We start from the raw sequence: 15,666 nt of genomic DNA, 5'->3' as shown, positions 1-15,666 counted from the left end.
ACTTGTCATTGTTTGTGATTCTTAACAACAGAGTCAGCAATGGAAGACCTGACCGAGATATCCAAATGGCTAAAGGACCACAGTAAGACCCTAGACTTTATCGATATCTATCATGGGACGCGATCCAGCATCCTTAAGAAGTCCTTGGAATGGCTGAAAGACCACCTCGGTAAAAGATCCGCAGCGCCCTCTGTTGGAGCTTACTCCCCCATGGTGGTGAGTCTTTGGTTTGCCCTCGACTTTAAAGCTGTTCTTAAACCTTTTTTTATTAGCGGAAGGGTCATTTAATGTTACCATAAAATTACATATATTAACAAGTCATTTTGCCAAAGTTTAATGATTGGGGGAGTCAATTTCCTTTGTATCCTGGAATGTGCGATTTCACATTTCTAAGGGGGGGGGGTCATGCCCCAGATTATTATTATTTGTTTTGTCCCCCAAAAAATTGGGATTTTGTTGTCGTAAATAAGTGCATTGCTATGCCATTTAGAACTTAGATATTTAAAGAAATGTTCCAATTACTGTTGCTAAAGGACTCAAAATAATCTTAGACAGTAACTGGGCATGTAAAGAAGTCACTCAGATGTCAAAATATTTGGGAAATGCACATTTTGCTGAATGAAGGTTAAACAAAGAGAAATTTGAAATGCCAGTGCTCTACCAAATGTTTTAATACTATCTGTTTGTTCCCCCTGACCTAGACTGCTGGCAAAGTTCACAGAAGCAAAGACACACCTAAAGGACGCACAACTACTGCTCTCAGACCGTAAGTCAAGTCTGATTTGTATTTTTTTAAATGAACCGTATCCATAGTTTGTGTGCTTTTAAATGAAAAGGGAATGTTGGACATTTACATTATGACAGTGTTTTGTGCGAGGTCAATGGTACATCTGGCAGCATCCGGTCAGGCTGGTATGTGGCGTTATTGTCGAGCCTCGTAGTGTGATGTTAGATGTTCAGGTTAAGCTCTCTGTCCTCTGTCATTATTACAAGGGCAGCAAAATTTTGGCTTGTCCAGTCTCGGATGTTGTTAGACCAGAACTTCCTTTGTCTGTCTCACATCGCTTGCCTCAACTGTTCTTTTGAGGATGGTTTTGGAGAGGATGGTTTCTGGATGATTTATTTAGAGCACTAGTAATGGATTAGAGAAGTAGTGGATGCCGCTTGACAAACTCACTTGTTTGGTTTTGTATTGGATGAATTATTTCACAATCAATTACAAAGTAATCTTTTTGATTTTCTTAACCTACAGTGTGGTAGCTCGGAAAGGCTCGTCCGCAAGTCAGTCAAGCAGAGGAGAAGCTTGTGAGTCAAACTGTTTTTCTTAACTTAAAAAAAAAAATTGACCATGGAGGACGCATTTTTAAACAACAAAAACTATTCATCATTTCATTGAAACCCATTTTGTTATATAAAGTTTATCTGTTATAGTAGTGGTTTCTTTCCTCGCCTTCCGCCCCTAGGACCCTAGTTCGAATCACACCATGGGCACTATGTGGATTTGGTTTTCAGTCCCTACCTAATTTCATAGGTTTTCCCTGGATTAATTTTTTGGTGTTTTTCTCCCACATCTAAAACTTGAAACTTCTTTCCTTGTCTTCTCTTTATTGGGGTCTTGTCTTGTAAAGTGATTAAGTTTCCCTTTGGTGCCTGAGTACACTTGTCTTAACAACCAGAATTAATTAATAATAGTTATTGGTTTATATATAGCACTTTAAACACCCGAAGGGTGTCTGAAAGCGCTTCCAACATTATTACCCCCTGAACCCAATTTCATAAAGCCTGTAAGCACAACAAATGATTGCTTAGAAAAGATAGGTAACCAGCCAGAACACCTATCAGATACCATTGCTGTGACTGGTACCTCGGTCATTTCTTGCTTAGCTAAGAAATTTACTCAGCAGATTTTTCTGCTTAAAACAGCTTTATGAAATTGGGCCCTTGAACCATATCAGCTCCTGGGGAGTACACAAACCGTGCAATATGCAGCGCACTAAGCTAAATCAATCACAAGAACCATCTCTGCCCTCACATGTACCCACTTACCCCTGGGTGGAGAGAAGCAATTATAGTTAAGTGTCTTGCTTAAGGACACAAGTGTCACGACCGGGATTCAGACCCACACCCTACCGAACAGAAATGCCAGACCTTAAGTTCAGTGCTCGAATTCACTCTGCCACGACACCCCAAATGAAATGGTATAAACATTAGATTCACAAAAATAGTTAAAATATCTGACTTTTTCCATCACAGTGTTAGCGTCAGCAATTTGTGCTTTCTTTTCTTCCATAGCTCAAAAGAAGATAAACAGTCTGACTCCAGACACCCATGTAGAAATGGAGTCCGATATTGAGCACTATCTATATAGCATCAGTGGTCTACTAAAACTCATGCAGGTAAAGATGGCGTTGTATTTTTATTTTTTATTACATCTCTTTTCTGACTACATGTATGTCTACTCTGTTGTCTCCCAGTAACTAGGCCTTTGTTGTTAATTGCTTAAAGGCACAGGACACTGTAAGCATAAAAATTTACTTGATAACAAGCAACGGTTGCTGATAGTATAAAACATTGTGAGAGACGACTCCCTCTGAAGTAACATTGTTTTTGAGAAAGTGGTAATATCTCACTCAAATACCAAAAGACTTCAGGCCTGAAGTCTTATTAGGCATCTGACAGCACCCAAATTTGTGCAATAAGGATATTTTTTCTTTATCATTTTCTTGCAACTTCGTTGACCAATTGTCACAAATTTGTTATTTTATGCATATCTTGGGATACACCAAGTGCGAATACTGGTCTTTGACATTTACCAAGGGTGTTTAGTGCACTAAACACACTATAGTGCCTTTGTAGTTCACCAATTCTTGCATCTATTGCTTAAGAAGCACAGCACCCTAAGCAACATAGCCATAACTGTAGCCACCAATTTGTATGTGACTTTAAGCTCATCTGGACTTCCCCCACAGTCTTCAAATTCATGAGTTGACTTTATATCTTTCTAGAGTGAAGTACAACTGATGATTGGGATAATCCCTGGGGAGCATCAGCGTAAAACGTTTGATAAGATCATCGATAGATCCATGGAAATGATCTTCCAAGATGGAGAGGTAAAATATGTTTGGTTGAGCGACCATGGGCGAATAACAGTGTATTTTATTTGTTCACGGTGCATGAGCACGCATGAGGGCGGGCTATGGTATGCAGTCTATAGATGGGTGGCAGTACGCGTCATTCTATAACCGCTATCTTTGATGTATTTTACACTCGAAAGGTACACGAGAGTCACGCGCAGCGCCTACACGCTACACTTTTCACGTGTAAAATACATCAAAGATGGCAGTCGATGATGCGTATTGCAATCCATCTTTTGTGGGATTCAGGGTTCCAAAGGTCTGCCAACATGCCCGACGATGATCAACCAGCCACCTAGGACTACCAGGTCTTATAATGCTTGCAGAGGTTGCAAGAGTCTTTGACCAAAAATAAAAAAACACCAAAGTGGAAGTGTTGAAACTACATTGTCTAATTGTGTGAAATTAGGGAAGAAGAAAATAAGATTACATTGAGATGCTATTATATTCTGTCTTGGTGACAGTTGATGTGGGGGTTGACAGCCCTCATCTTGATGTGGCTCTCACTTGGTCTAGCCTTCTCAAATCTATTTGTGATGGGCACCAAAAGAGTCAGAAAAGACCCATTTGAATTAATCTTGACTGGCTCGTTATCAGCTCGTGCTCGCTATAATAATGCGGAGGGAAATAAGATAATGGTTTAAAAAAATGTTTTGAAAAATGTTTTTTTTTACAGGCGATCTCTTCAGCAGCAAAGAGGGCAGTATTGAAGCATGACTACACCGCTGTCCTAACAGTGTTTCCTGTTGCCAAACATCTTAGCCAAATCAGACCGGAGTTTGAAGAAACGTTACAAGTAAGCCTCAAGACTCGACATGATTTCATTTCCTTCTAAACTGTTGATTTTTCTTTGTTCAAAAATCAACTCCAAAATCATTTGAAATGTACCCAGTCAGTTTCCCTTTGAACTTATATTGATGTCAGAAACAAAAAGTAGCATCCCCTTAAGGTGATCCCCTGGCCTATGCTTCCCCAGTTGTATTGTAATTTTGGTGTGATCCCTGGCTAAACGGCAGTTAATGGTTATTTGGCTTCTGACTGGCACCCCTGAACAAAGATATTGACAAAATAAGGAGACGCCCAACATAGGGCTAGATAGTTCAGTTGGTAGAGCGCAGGCACGTTAATCCCAAGGGCGTTGGTTCGAGTCCACATCTAGTAAATTTGTCTTTGTTCAACCCCAAAATTACCTCTTGATTTTTTCCTAAATGAATTTCTTTTTGATAGATTTTACACTTTGCGTAGTGGAGGGTTGATGTGGGTTTGGTGTTGCTAAGTTTGATTTAATTCAATTATATTTTATTTAATCAATGTGATGCGATAAAGCAACATGATTCTTCTGTCAACCCAAGTAATTTTTTATTTTTTGATACGCTAGAAAAGAGGATACTCTAAGCCCCACTTTGATAACACCTCAGGTTCAAAAGTTGTAAAAGTAGAACTACTACAAGATACGAGATATGTAACGGAGAAAAAAAGGGATTAAAGTCTAGTTGTTTATTGAACATTTATCGGCAAACTTTCTTTCAATGCTAATTTTAACGCATTTATGATGTATTTTATTAGGAAAGGAGTTGCCAATATAAAGTAAGATATAATTTGGCATCTAAATTTATATCAAAACCATTTTTGAAAATGTCACCCCTGTTTGTGGGCCTGTTGTGGCGTGTTTCTCCATAATGACATTTCCGACATACGACTCATTTACTTTGATCGCATCACAAATACTCATCACATATCTCCCCTACCCTACAAGCATTTCTCTGGCTTCCTGTTCGGGATCGCATAATTTCTAAGATTTTCCTTATCATCTTTCACTCCCTACACTGGTTACCAGCCAAACATTGCATTGTATTCAACTTACTAATACTACATGTCATAATAATAATAGTGGTGGCTTCTTATATAGCGCGCATATCCGTCACTCAGTGTAGTCCTGGCGTAATAACACACAGTATTTCCTGCAAGGTATGTCGGACCTAATCCTTAGCACCATGTAATGGTTTACAAGGTGCTGTGGCACAATATGCTGCCAATCAAACCAGGAACACCGGGCGAATCCCTTCTCTTTTAGAGAATCGACTGGGCACTGGGTTCTTTTATGTGCGTTACACAACACACAGGAGCACAGTTCTACGTCCAGTTCAAGGACAAAGCATTATGATTAAGTGTCTTGCTTAAGGACACAGGTCTCACAACTGCTGACCGGAAACACCAGAGTTTGAATCCGGTGCTCTTAACCGCTAGGCCATGACATGCCTCACAAAACCTCTTCAAGAACCAACATGGCGTAGCTCCGCCCAATTTCATAAAGCTGATAAGCAGAAAACACTGGTGAAATGAATGGGGCACAATGTAAACTCTATGGAATTTTGTTTGGCATTCAGTTTCTGTTTAGCAAGATTTTTCTGTGCTTAGCAAGTTTTTATGCTTATTACAGGCTTTATGAAATCGGGCCCTGATTGGCCAACTGTCATTTCATATCCCAGGTAGGCAGTGGCTTCGTTCTTCATCTCATACCATACTTCCTGTTAACCTCATAGCATCAAATATTGTGGTACAGGCAACAAGTCTTCTTCCATAGCCGGCCCCGGGAAAAGAACGTCATATCCTCGATATTAATGCAGCACAGATATTGACATTAACTTACAAATGATTAAAATTACGTGTTTAGAAAAACAGCACAAACTTACTGCGTTTGAAGTTCTTTTTGTCTTTTAGAATATTTAAATACTTTATATTTATTTATTTATTTATTTATTTCTGGTAGGGTACAACACCAACTACAAGAGGTAAATTACCTACACTCATATCTAGCCTGGAGACCACTGGAGCTAAAGCCCTGGAAGAGTTCTTTGATGTTGTCAAGGTAAGCCCAGGCTTAGCCTCTAGTCAAGGTGGATGTAATAATAATAATAGTGATAGGTATTTGTAATGCGCCATATCAATCTAAAGAGATGTTCAAAGTACAGTTTAAAGTACAGAAGGTTTGAGAAATGCCGCATGTTTGCTAAAGAGAAATCCAGCAACAGAAAATTAGTGAAGTAAAGTCTGTCCCGAGACAATATGGCTCATCAGGCCGGTGTTTATACCCGGTTTCCTTGGCATTAAACTGAAATTATTTCTATTCTCCTTGAACAAGACGCCAGTCCATCGCAGGTTACTCACCAGTACCTTTTTGTACTCCTGGGGGAGAGAATCAATTATGACCAAGTGCCTTGCTCGAGGACAGAAGTCTCGTGGCTGACCAGGCCAGAATTCAAACCCACATTCTGTAAATTACAGAGTTTGAGTCCAACTTAAAAACCATTCAGTCTACTAACCAATTCAGTAAATTAGCAGTTATAATATTATTATTAGTTGGACAGGACGCCAGTCCATCGCAGCTCTCATCGGTACCCATTTAAACTCCTGGGTGGAGTTATGATAAAGTAAATATATATATTTGTTTGGTCTCAGAATGATCCTGATAAATCCAACATGCCAAGGGATGGTACAGTGCATGAACTTACCAGCAATGTAAGTATTATCATCACCATTGTGTCCATAGCTAGACCCATGAAAATTAAGTATTCCTTTGCGTTTTACCCTTATACACTGATGTGTGTTGGCACTGTATACTCAGTACTTTCCCAAAATCTCTAACAAATAACACAGGCGTACTACCTGGGTGGGATTCTAACCCGCAACCCTTTGCATTCTAGAGCAGTGTCTTACCGACAAGACCACCAAGATTGCCCGGTAGCTAAGGGAGTTTATTTCTTATCTGGCTAGCCTAGGTTTTGGTTTTTGATTACCTTTGTATTACTTAATGTTCGATTTTGTAAGCTCGCAATTTTTAGTATTACAAAGACTTTATGATACTACCGACCATGTTTTTTTTATTTTATCAAAATCAATAAACTAATTTAAAAAAATACTTGATGCCTGCCTCATTGTGTCACAATTACATTAGTTTTTGGGGGTTTGTTTGTTACTTATTCCGACATTGGTTTTGTTTTTCCGCACCAGGCACTGACATTCCTGGAGCATCTGCTGGATTATGTTGAAACAACTGCTGCAATGTTGACTGGACAAAGAGGTTTGTTACCATTCTAACATTTTCCTGATAGGTTAGTTACTATCCTATCATTTCCCCGTACTCCGATGTGTGATTCCTATTACTTTAGAGAATCCAATCAATCAATCAATCAATCATTCAATTTATGAAGCGCCAATCCAAAAGTCGTTGCTCGTAGCGCCCTACAGTAGGCTTTCAAAAAAGTTGAGATTTAAGCAAAGTTGTTTAATTGGCTTATAAAGTAGATTGCTGGCATTGAGGTAGCACAACACAAGTAGGAGGATCCTAAATTGAGATTGTGAATCAAATGGTAGCCAGTGAAGACTTTTTAGGATTGGTGTCGCATGATCACATTTCTTGGCACGTACTACCAGACGACCTGCCCAATTCTGAAGTTTTTTGGAGCCTCAACTGTTGTTTACTTAGAAGACCATGCAGGAGACCATTTTCTGTGTAGTGCTTGCTGGTGACTAAAGCATGTACTATCTGCTCCTTTGCACCATGAAATCCACAGGCCTAACAAACAGATTGTCCTGACCATTACACAACTGAGCATGCCTGGTGACAAGATGCCAGAGTTAACATACAGATAAAAGTGTTAAACTTTTCACTTATTTATCTTTTTGTAATTTCAGACCATTCATCAAGGAACCAGGATATCGAAGCCAAGAAGAAAAAAGTTTCAATCTATGTTGGTAAGTGCACAACCATTTACTGTCAGTAACTTTTAAATTCTTGGGCCAATTTCAGAAAGCCTGTTAGCAGGACCCGATAACGTTAAGCTTTTTACTGCTAAGCAAATTTGTTATGCTTATTACTCAAGCAAAAGTGTATTTAATGATTGTATGGTTGGACAATGGATTTTCATATGTTTAAAAGTACTGCCGGCAGGCTAGTGTGCCTTTTTATTTGCTTATGGTTAGCTGCGATCATGAAATAGAAACTGTGCTAAGGGTTGCTGTATAAGCATAAAACCTCTTCTTACAGGCTGTGTGAAACCGACCCTCATGTTTTCTTTCTACCGAGCTGCTCTTAGCACAATTTTCTATTCCATAAACACAGCTTACCGTAAACAAAGCAAAAGTCACACTCACTTAGTAGATCACTTGTTGTCTCAGTATGCTCTGATCGTCTTCAGAAATACTGAACTTTTCCTGAATACGGATTGAAACGTCAAGTTTGTAACTTGATTCTTTTCATAAACCCAACTCATACAGAGAATTTTGTGTCTGTGCTGTTTCCCCAAATCCTACTAGATTGTATTCCAATCATGACATTTCAAAATTTGACTGATTTTCATCATAGCCAAGGTGCTTGGAGCTCTGAGTCTGAACCTGGATCAGAAAGCTAAGACCTACTCTGACCAATATCTAGGAGCCATCTTCCTCCTGAACAACTACCACTATATTCTCAAGTCATTGGAAAGGTAAGTACTTTCATTTTATTTTATTTTATTGTGAAGCCAAGAACTCTTAGAAAAGTGAACCTTATCGCAGTACTAGACAAGAAGCCATTGGAGAGAAGATAAGAAAGTAAAACCCCAGAGAAATATTCCAGAAAACCAACGCAGTCAGGAAGGGATGGAATACCATATCCACGTAATGCCCCCGAAGTGATTCGAACCGGGTCCTAGAGGTTGAAAGTGAGGAACGATACCACTATACCAACCCTATATTAAGGATGTGTACAACATTTGTAAGAGTGAAAATAAAAATGTTCACAGATTTTGCACACAACTTAAATGGTATAAAGATGGTCATGGTGGAAAATCCTCTAAAACATTTTTGACATAATAAGTTAACCAGTAAAATAGACATTAGTGGCCTGTTGGTTCAGTGTAAATTTTGAACCCTGTATATTGGAGGGAGCAGGGATGGGAAATTTCAAACTTCTATCAGATTTTAAGCTTTTTAAAGTGTGCCTAGTCAACAAAAAATGTTTTTGTTTTTTCCTAAAAAATGAGAGAAGTAGTGCTGTTGATTTTACTCGCTGGCACTGAGGATACTGTTTCCAGAAGCTCCTTAAAATCTGTGACTCCATTTTTAATTTTTGTTTTTAATTAAATTGCTACAGGTCTGAGCTGATGAAACTCGTCATCATCAGCACTCCTGATATAGAGACCCACTATGCAGACATTATCCGAGAACAGAAGAAAGAATATTCAAAAAGGTAGACATGTTTCCTCAAATGATTGGTTCAATAAAAGGGCCTAATTTCATTGAGCTGCTTAAGCGTGAGAAACTAATTGCTTAACAATTGCAGCTGTAGACAGCAACTCGGAGACGGCCTAAAAACACCATTTGCACCGTTAGACGTGAAGCTATTGGTCCTGTGTGTTGTGGAACGCACATAAAAAAACCTAGTGCACTTTATGTCGAAAAGACATGGGCTTCGCCCCGGTGTTCCCTGTTTGATTGACAGAATTATGCACCACAGCACCTTGTAAACCATTACATGGTTCTATATAAAAGGATTAGGTCTCATACCTCAAACATAGTCCCACATACCTTGCAGAAAAATACTGAATGTAAAAGCACCTTGAGTGTTACTAAGTGATAGATATGCGTGCTATATAAGAAGCCACTATAATTATCATTATTTCTCGATCAATTGAACTAGTAGTTTTTCACTGGGTGCATTTTACTTTCACTTTCAGTTGGAACAAAGTCTTGTTTCACATCTTAGAAGTAAACAAGCCGATGTCGACACAGCGTGTCACCCAAGACGCTAGCAAACTCAAAGACCGGGAACGCCAGCAAATCAAAGATAAATTCAAGGTAGGAGCAATAGCTGTTTGTTGCTTTCCTGTTTACATTATGAACTGTAATAATTTGAGAGTGGAATGTTTTTGTGTACAGCAGGTTTTTTTATTGTAATTCTGTCAGATTTGCATTCTAAGCTTACATATGACTTAAAGCCACTGGACACTATTGGCAATTTCTCAAATTAATTGTTAGCATAACATCTTACTTGGTAACAAGCAATGGAAAGCTGTTGCTACATGTAGTATTAAACATTGTGAGAAACGGCTCCCTCTGAAGAAACGTAGTTTTGGAGAAAGGTAATTTCTCACTCAAATAATTAAAGACTTCAGTTGAAGTCTCATAATATGCATCTGAAAGCACACAAATTTGTGCAAATTTGATGACCAGTTGAGGCAAAATTTTTACATTTTTCATATTTTATGCATATGGATACACCACGGGAGATTACTGGTCTTTGACAATTACCAAACGTGTCCAGGGCCTTTAAAATCTTGTTACGTCACTGTTTCATTGTGTGGTAAATTCCATAGTGCTTGAAACAGATCTGTCAGGTCATATAACATAATTACAAATTTATGTGTTTTCTCCTTTATATAAATTTAAGGTACATGTACATGTACGCACATTTCAATTTATTACCACTCACATGCGTTATGTACAACTTGGTATACAGCCTACCTGTGATGGGATTGGATATGTACATCTCACAGACCAAACTATGATTTTATTGACAATCATTGACTGTATTCAAATTGTGATGTCATAATGTGCTATTCCCCAATGATAAAATTCTCGAATCAGATACTATCTGATTTGGTAGGCCTTAACATGCCTTTTTATGAGCTAAGTCTGGGAGGGCATGTCTTTTTGTCAATTAAAAAAACAAAAAACACATGTTCAGGAGGCACAACTCTCAGCAGATAAAAGGTCTCTGTGACCTCAGTGAGAGTGCCCATTGAGCTTTTGACGTCATTTACAGGGGGGGGGGGGCTGTAGTGTGAAACACTTATTGCCTTGTCCTTCAGATGGTTGCATAAACTGTAGGTAGTGCTTTAGCCCTAATGGGAATACATGTGCTGTACACAGACACAGAGTTCTGGGCACTGAGGAAGGGTTTCAACTTTAAGACGCTACCAATTTCACCTCGTTGACATTCCCCTTTAAAGCCAAATACATTTTATGAAACTGGGTTTGGATGTCAATTAAATAACAGTAGGAAACACCCAGTTGAAATATTTCTGTTTGAAATGGCATATTTTATGAGAAATAAAGAATCTACAAATTATATTTAGACGTTCAAAACTTAGCACCCTAAAGTGTATATGCTATGGAATGTTTGGAAGGTAAAATCTGAAGCTTTTAACTGTAAGAAAGAACTAAGACTTAAATAACAGTTGGAACAAACAATTTGCCCACCCTAACAATGGTGCCTTATATCACAGATAGTATTTAAACAAAAGTAAAAGTCCTATGGAGCTAAGGAGTGCAAAAGAAACCAAAAATATTTTCTAGTCGACAGAAAGTTTGCCAGGTTTCCTCAAGCTTTTAAAGGTAGTGGACACTATTGGTAATTACTCAAACAAATTGCTTTTGATAGCATAAACATTTTGAGAAACGGCTCTCTCTGAAGTACCATAGTTTTTGAGAAAAAACTTCTCGCTCAAATGTTGAAAGACTTCAGACCTGAAGCCTTTTGAAGCATCTGACAATGTCAGAAAGCACACAAATTGTGCAACAAGGGTGGTTTTGCTTTCAATATTCTTGTGGAATTTTACATGACCAATTGAGTCAAAATTGTCACAAATTTGTTGTTTTATGCATATGCGTGATACACCAAGTGAGAATACTGGTCTTTGACAATTACCAAAGGTGTCCAGTGCCTGTATAAGCTACACATGTTTAGGGTTTATGCTCGCCCTACATGTATATAGGCATGCTTAGTTTAATTGCCAGAATTAAATATAACAATCACAAACTCCACTTAAACCAGGAGGCAACAGGCAAGGTGAAGGACAAAAAGGAGCGACAACAAATCAAGGACAGATTCAAGGTCAGAGGTCATGCCAAAGGTCACATCCCTTGTCAAAGGTCACATCACATGTCACCCTTACCTGGCCATCATTCATGAAAAAATTAAAAAGCGCACACGCTTATCAGTTGATGCATCTCTTCATAAGCCCTGATCCCATGCACGTTTTAATGTGAACCAACACATGATAAAAATTCTTCATCCAACAGCATAAGAAATGCATCTCTGAAATGTTTTGTTTGGATTAAATACTTTGACTGCTTTCAGGTTTTTTACATTGTCCCTCCCCAGCCCCTTTGTTCTACTCCAGCAAATAGGCACACCCTGGGGAATAGCCAGCCCTGCTCTGGAGTAGGGGTAAGTGGTAAAACACTGGGGTATCGTTGAAACATGCAGCTGGAACCCTGTGGAATATAGGGATCTAGGCAGAGATAGTGTGAAAGGGCTACTGAGATTGTTCCATTGGATTATTGATAAGTCCAGTGTATCAATTCTCTTCATCTAGGCATGTTCCTGTAGCAGGGCACAACATCAGGGTCCAGCTAGACTTGTAGACAAGTTGTTGATGGTCTGCCGCGGTGAGATAGTCGAGTTGTGGCGGTGCTCTAGCGAGATTACTGCTCTCGCACGAACTGCTGGTTGCCAACTTCTACTCCCCGCTAAATGGGACCGTAGTCATGAGAGCAGTAGTCTCGCGGGGCCAGCAGTCTCGCGAGAATACTACCGGGAATTACGGGGAGATTCGGAACACTATCACCGCGACAGACATTTAACAACTTGTCTACAAGTCTAGGGTCCAGCTAAACATTCTGAAAGGCCACTGGATTGCGTGTTCATGCCTACGGGAACCTTCCTTTGCTCCTAAAACCTGCCGGTCTTTTGAGGCACCCCTAAAAATCATGTGAAACTCAATGTATTTCCTTCCATGTTCAAATGATCTAAATATCAAAACGTTTACCTCAGAGATGTATAAATTTTCTCCGAAAAAGTAATTTGAACAAAGTGTTTTGGTTCTCATGGTAGCCCTGCCCCTTTCTAGCCACCCACAACATTGGATTGCAAATTTCATCATATTGAATGATACTTTAATTCATTATTACTAACCAGCACTTTTTCCAAGGCACGAGTCATTTTCATTTTGCAAAAAAAAATTGAATTTGCATCGGGTATAAGGAATTTTAGTTTGCTTTTACCCTTACACTAGTATGTGAGGTAGCACTGTACACTATACTTTCCTGAGTTTAGCGATTCGAACTGCCTCTAGCTTCCAGGCAATCTCGGTGGTCTAGTTGTTAAGACACTGCTCTAGAATGCCTGTGTTTTTTTAACAGACCTACCGCACATCCATGACATCAGTGTAAGGGTAAAAAAAAAAAAAAAAAAAAAACTTTTTAGAATAGACCAATCGATTAAGCCTGATCTTGATCTGGTCAATCCCATCTTGACTGCACAACCATTAGACTTCCATAAGAATGCCAACCTCGTCCCCATGTGTTGTATCGATCGTTCTTGTCGCTAACCCCTGGAAGAGAGACAATGACAAACAATGGGTTGTGATCAAGCAAGATGATCGACCTGGGGAAAAGGTGCGACAATCTTGATACATACATCCATGGGAATGAGGTTGTGAGAATGCGAATGAACAATGCATGTAGGTCCCTAATGGAGCTGCTCGCGTGTCGCTCCGCTATTGCGCGCAATGTGTCGCTAAGCTTTTGCGTGCACGTGTCGGTACGCTTTTGCCACAAAGATGGGTGGAGCTAAGCGGATCAGTCACAAAGTTTCTTGGATTAAAACATTTTAATGAGTGGTAAAACATCAATACATTTATGCATTGAAATTGTAATGATTTTACTGAAGGTAAGTGGTTTTTATTATTGCATTATATATTCATTGAGCTACAAGGACAGACGGATTTGTTATCTAGTCTGTATAATTAATTTTGTTGTTGTGGCGCGCTGCATTTGAGCTTGAGGTAATGACAAGTTATGTTTTTTGCCAAAGCTGTATATTAGTTGCTAAATTTGAAAGATAGACTTTTTTGTTACATGTACGTATTAATTTTTGTGTAGATTAGTTCATATTGCTGACCTGCATTTGTACTTTAAACTAGGGACCCATACTGCTCTCTGTGGAATTCTGAGTTCACGTTTTTTACAACCCATGGAAGTATGCTTTATAGGGCATCATAAATGCAGAATCTTGTGGTAAGCAAAGCCATAAGATTGGGCCAAGATCATCACCATATGTACATGAACATATACAAGATATTGCATAAGTTATTGACAAAATAGGGTAACTGCCAACATTATGCAGGGCTAGTTAGCTCAGTTGGTAGATCGCAGGCCTGTTAATCCAAAGGTTCTTATTTCAACACAGAATCAAGTATGTAATTTAAATTTTATACCTGTATCTTGTGTTTGATTTAACTGACCCATGGATTTTGACATGGGTCACATTGGGGGTCATTTTTATTTAAAAAAATAGGAAGGCTCACGTGTAATGATTATTATCCATCACATGATAGGTTTACCAGATAAAATTTCACCTTTGACCTTATTGAACTTTGACAGTCAAAATAAGGTCATTGAATTGAAAAGGAGGGGTCAGACCTAGACCTAACATCTCATTGTAATAATAGCAAAGTGACAAATTATTGGGTAAAGCTTTTAGAATATTTCATTGTTGACCCTATTGAACTTTGACATGGGATGCCATGGGGTTCATTGTATTGTATGACTTGCACCCCCGAACAAAGAAATTGTCAAAATAGGGAGACCCCCAAACATAGGGCTAGATAGCTTGCTTGGTAGAATGCTGGCATGTTATTCTGGAGGTTGTTGGTTCAAGTCTTGCTCAAGTAACTTTGTCTTTGTTTATAACCCCAAATAATTTGTACAAAAATCAAAAGTTACACCAGGCAAAGAATACATAAACTTCTAAAAAGTAAGCGTTTAAAGTTTATTCAAACCTTGTCAGGAAGCCAACTGTGTAAATCAACTATACACTGTTCTATTTATTTGAACATCCCCTCTCATCCCCAAATTTGCATCAGGCATATTATGCCCCTCACTGCACTGATCCAATCTTAGAAACATATTCAAAAGTTGGTCGCGGTGCGTACTGTTTACGTACACATAATTTTATCACGTCCATTTCCTGAGTGCGGAAATTCTGTGTGGGCTAATTATGCATTAGTTGGTGTTTCATTTGATTGTTTTGGAATATGGAAACTAATATATATTCTTCAGATTTTTTTGTCTTTCATATGATGATAACCCGCACATACACAGAAACGCACATGGTTGTGAATACCGCTAATCGATGACTTCTCCTTGCTCTCCCACTGTTCAGACTTTGTTATTTAAGCGACATCTATACTAGTTTTTTACAACAAAGCGAAGCTAGGACGTCCTCGCTCTGTCGAACACCGGAATCCCTTTTGTAAAAAGGCCTTTGTTTAAGGGGAAGGTACACGTTTGGTAATTACTCATCACAAGTATTAACTTGAAAACTGACTTGGTAACAAGCATTGGGGAGCTGTTGATAGTATAAACCATTGTGGGAACGACTCCCTCTGAAGTAACATAGTTTTTGAGAAAGAGTTAATTTCTCACTAAAATGATAAAAGACTTCTAGCTAGAAGTCTTTTATTCCTATCTGAAAGCACACAAATTC

The 15,666-nt window shown here is 38.8% G+C and overlaps 1 protein-coding gene across 2 annotated transcripts in view; it reads left to right on the top strand.

The window, feature by feature from the left end:
• LOC139944431 (exocyst complex component 7-like) overlaps positions 1-15,666 on the top strand; it is a 59,746-nt gene that overhangs the window by 4,532 nt on the left and 39,548 nt on the right. Inside the window, exons 8-21 of one of the 2 annotated variants that reach the window (XM_071941449.1) lie at positions 32-216; positions 702-766; positions 1,253-1,305; positions 2,293-2,396; positions 3,006-3,110; positions 3,811-3,930; positions 5,905-6,003; positions 6,594-6,653; positions 7,146-7,215; positions 7,830-7,889; positions 8,500-8,620; positions 9,268-9,363; positions 9,851-9,971; positions 11,950-12,009. In XM_071941449.1, the coding sequence (XP_071797550.1) occupies positions 32-216; positions 702-766; positions 1,253-1,305; positions 2,293-2,396; positions 3,006-3,110; positions 3,811-3,930; positions 5,905-6,003; positions 6,594-6,653; positions 7,146-7,215; positions 7,830-7,889; positions 8,500-8,620; positions 9,268-9,363; positions 9,851-9,971; positions 11,950-12,009 (1,319 nt within the window). The remainder of the gene's footprint in view (positions 1-31; positions 217-701; positions 767-1,252; positions 1,306-2,292; positions 2,397-3,005; positions 3,111-3,810; positions 3,931-5,904; positions 6,004-6,593; positions 6,654-7,145; positions 7,216-7,829; positions 7,890-8,499; positions 8,621-9,267; positions 9,364-9,850; positions 9,972-11,949; positions 12,010-15,666) is intronic. The other variant, XM_071941450.1, reaches the window with a different exon arrangement.

The sequence above is a fragment of the Asterias amurensis genome, chromosome 11 (genome assembly GCF_032118995.1).
Source record: "Asterias amurensis chromosome 11, ASM3211899v1".
NCBI lineage: Eukaryota > Metazoa > Echinodermata > Asteroidea > Forcipulatida > Asteriidae > Asterias > Asterias amurensis.
This window is presented reverse-complemented; position numbering and strand designations above follow the sequence as displayed.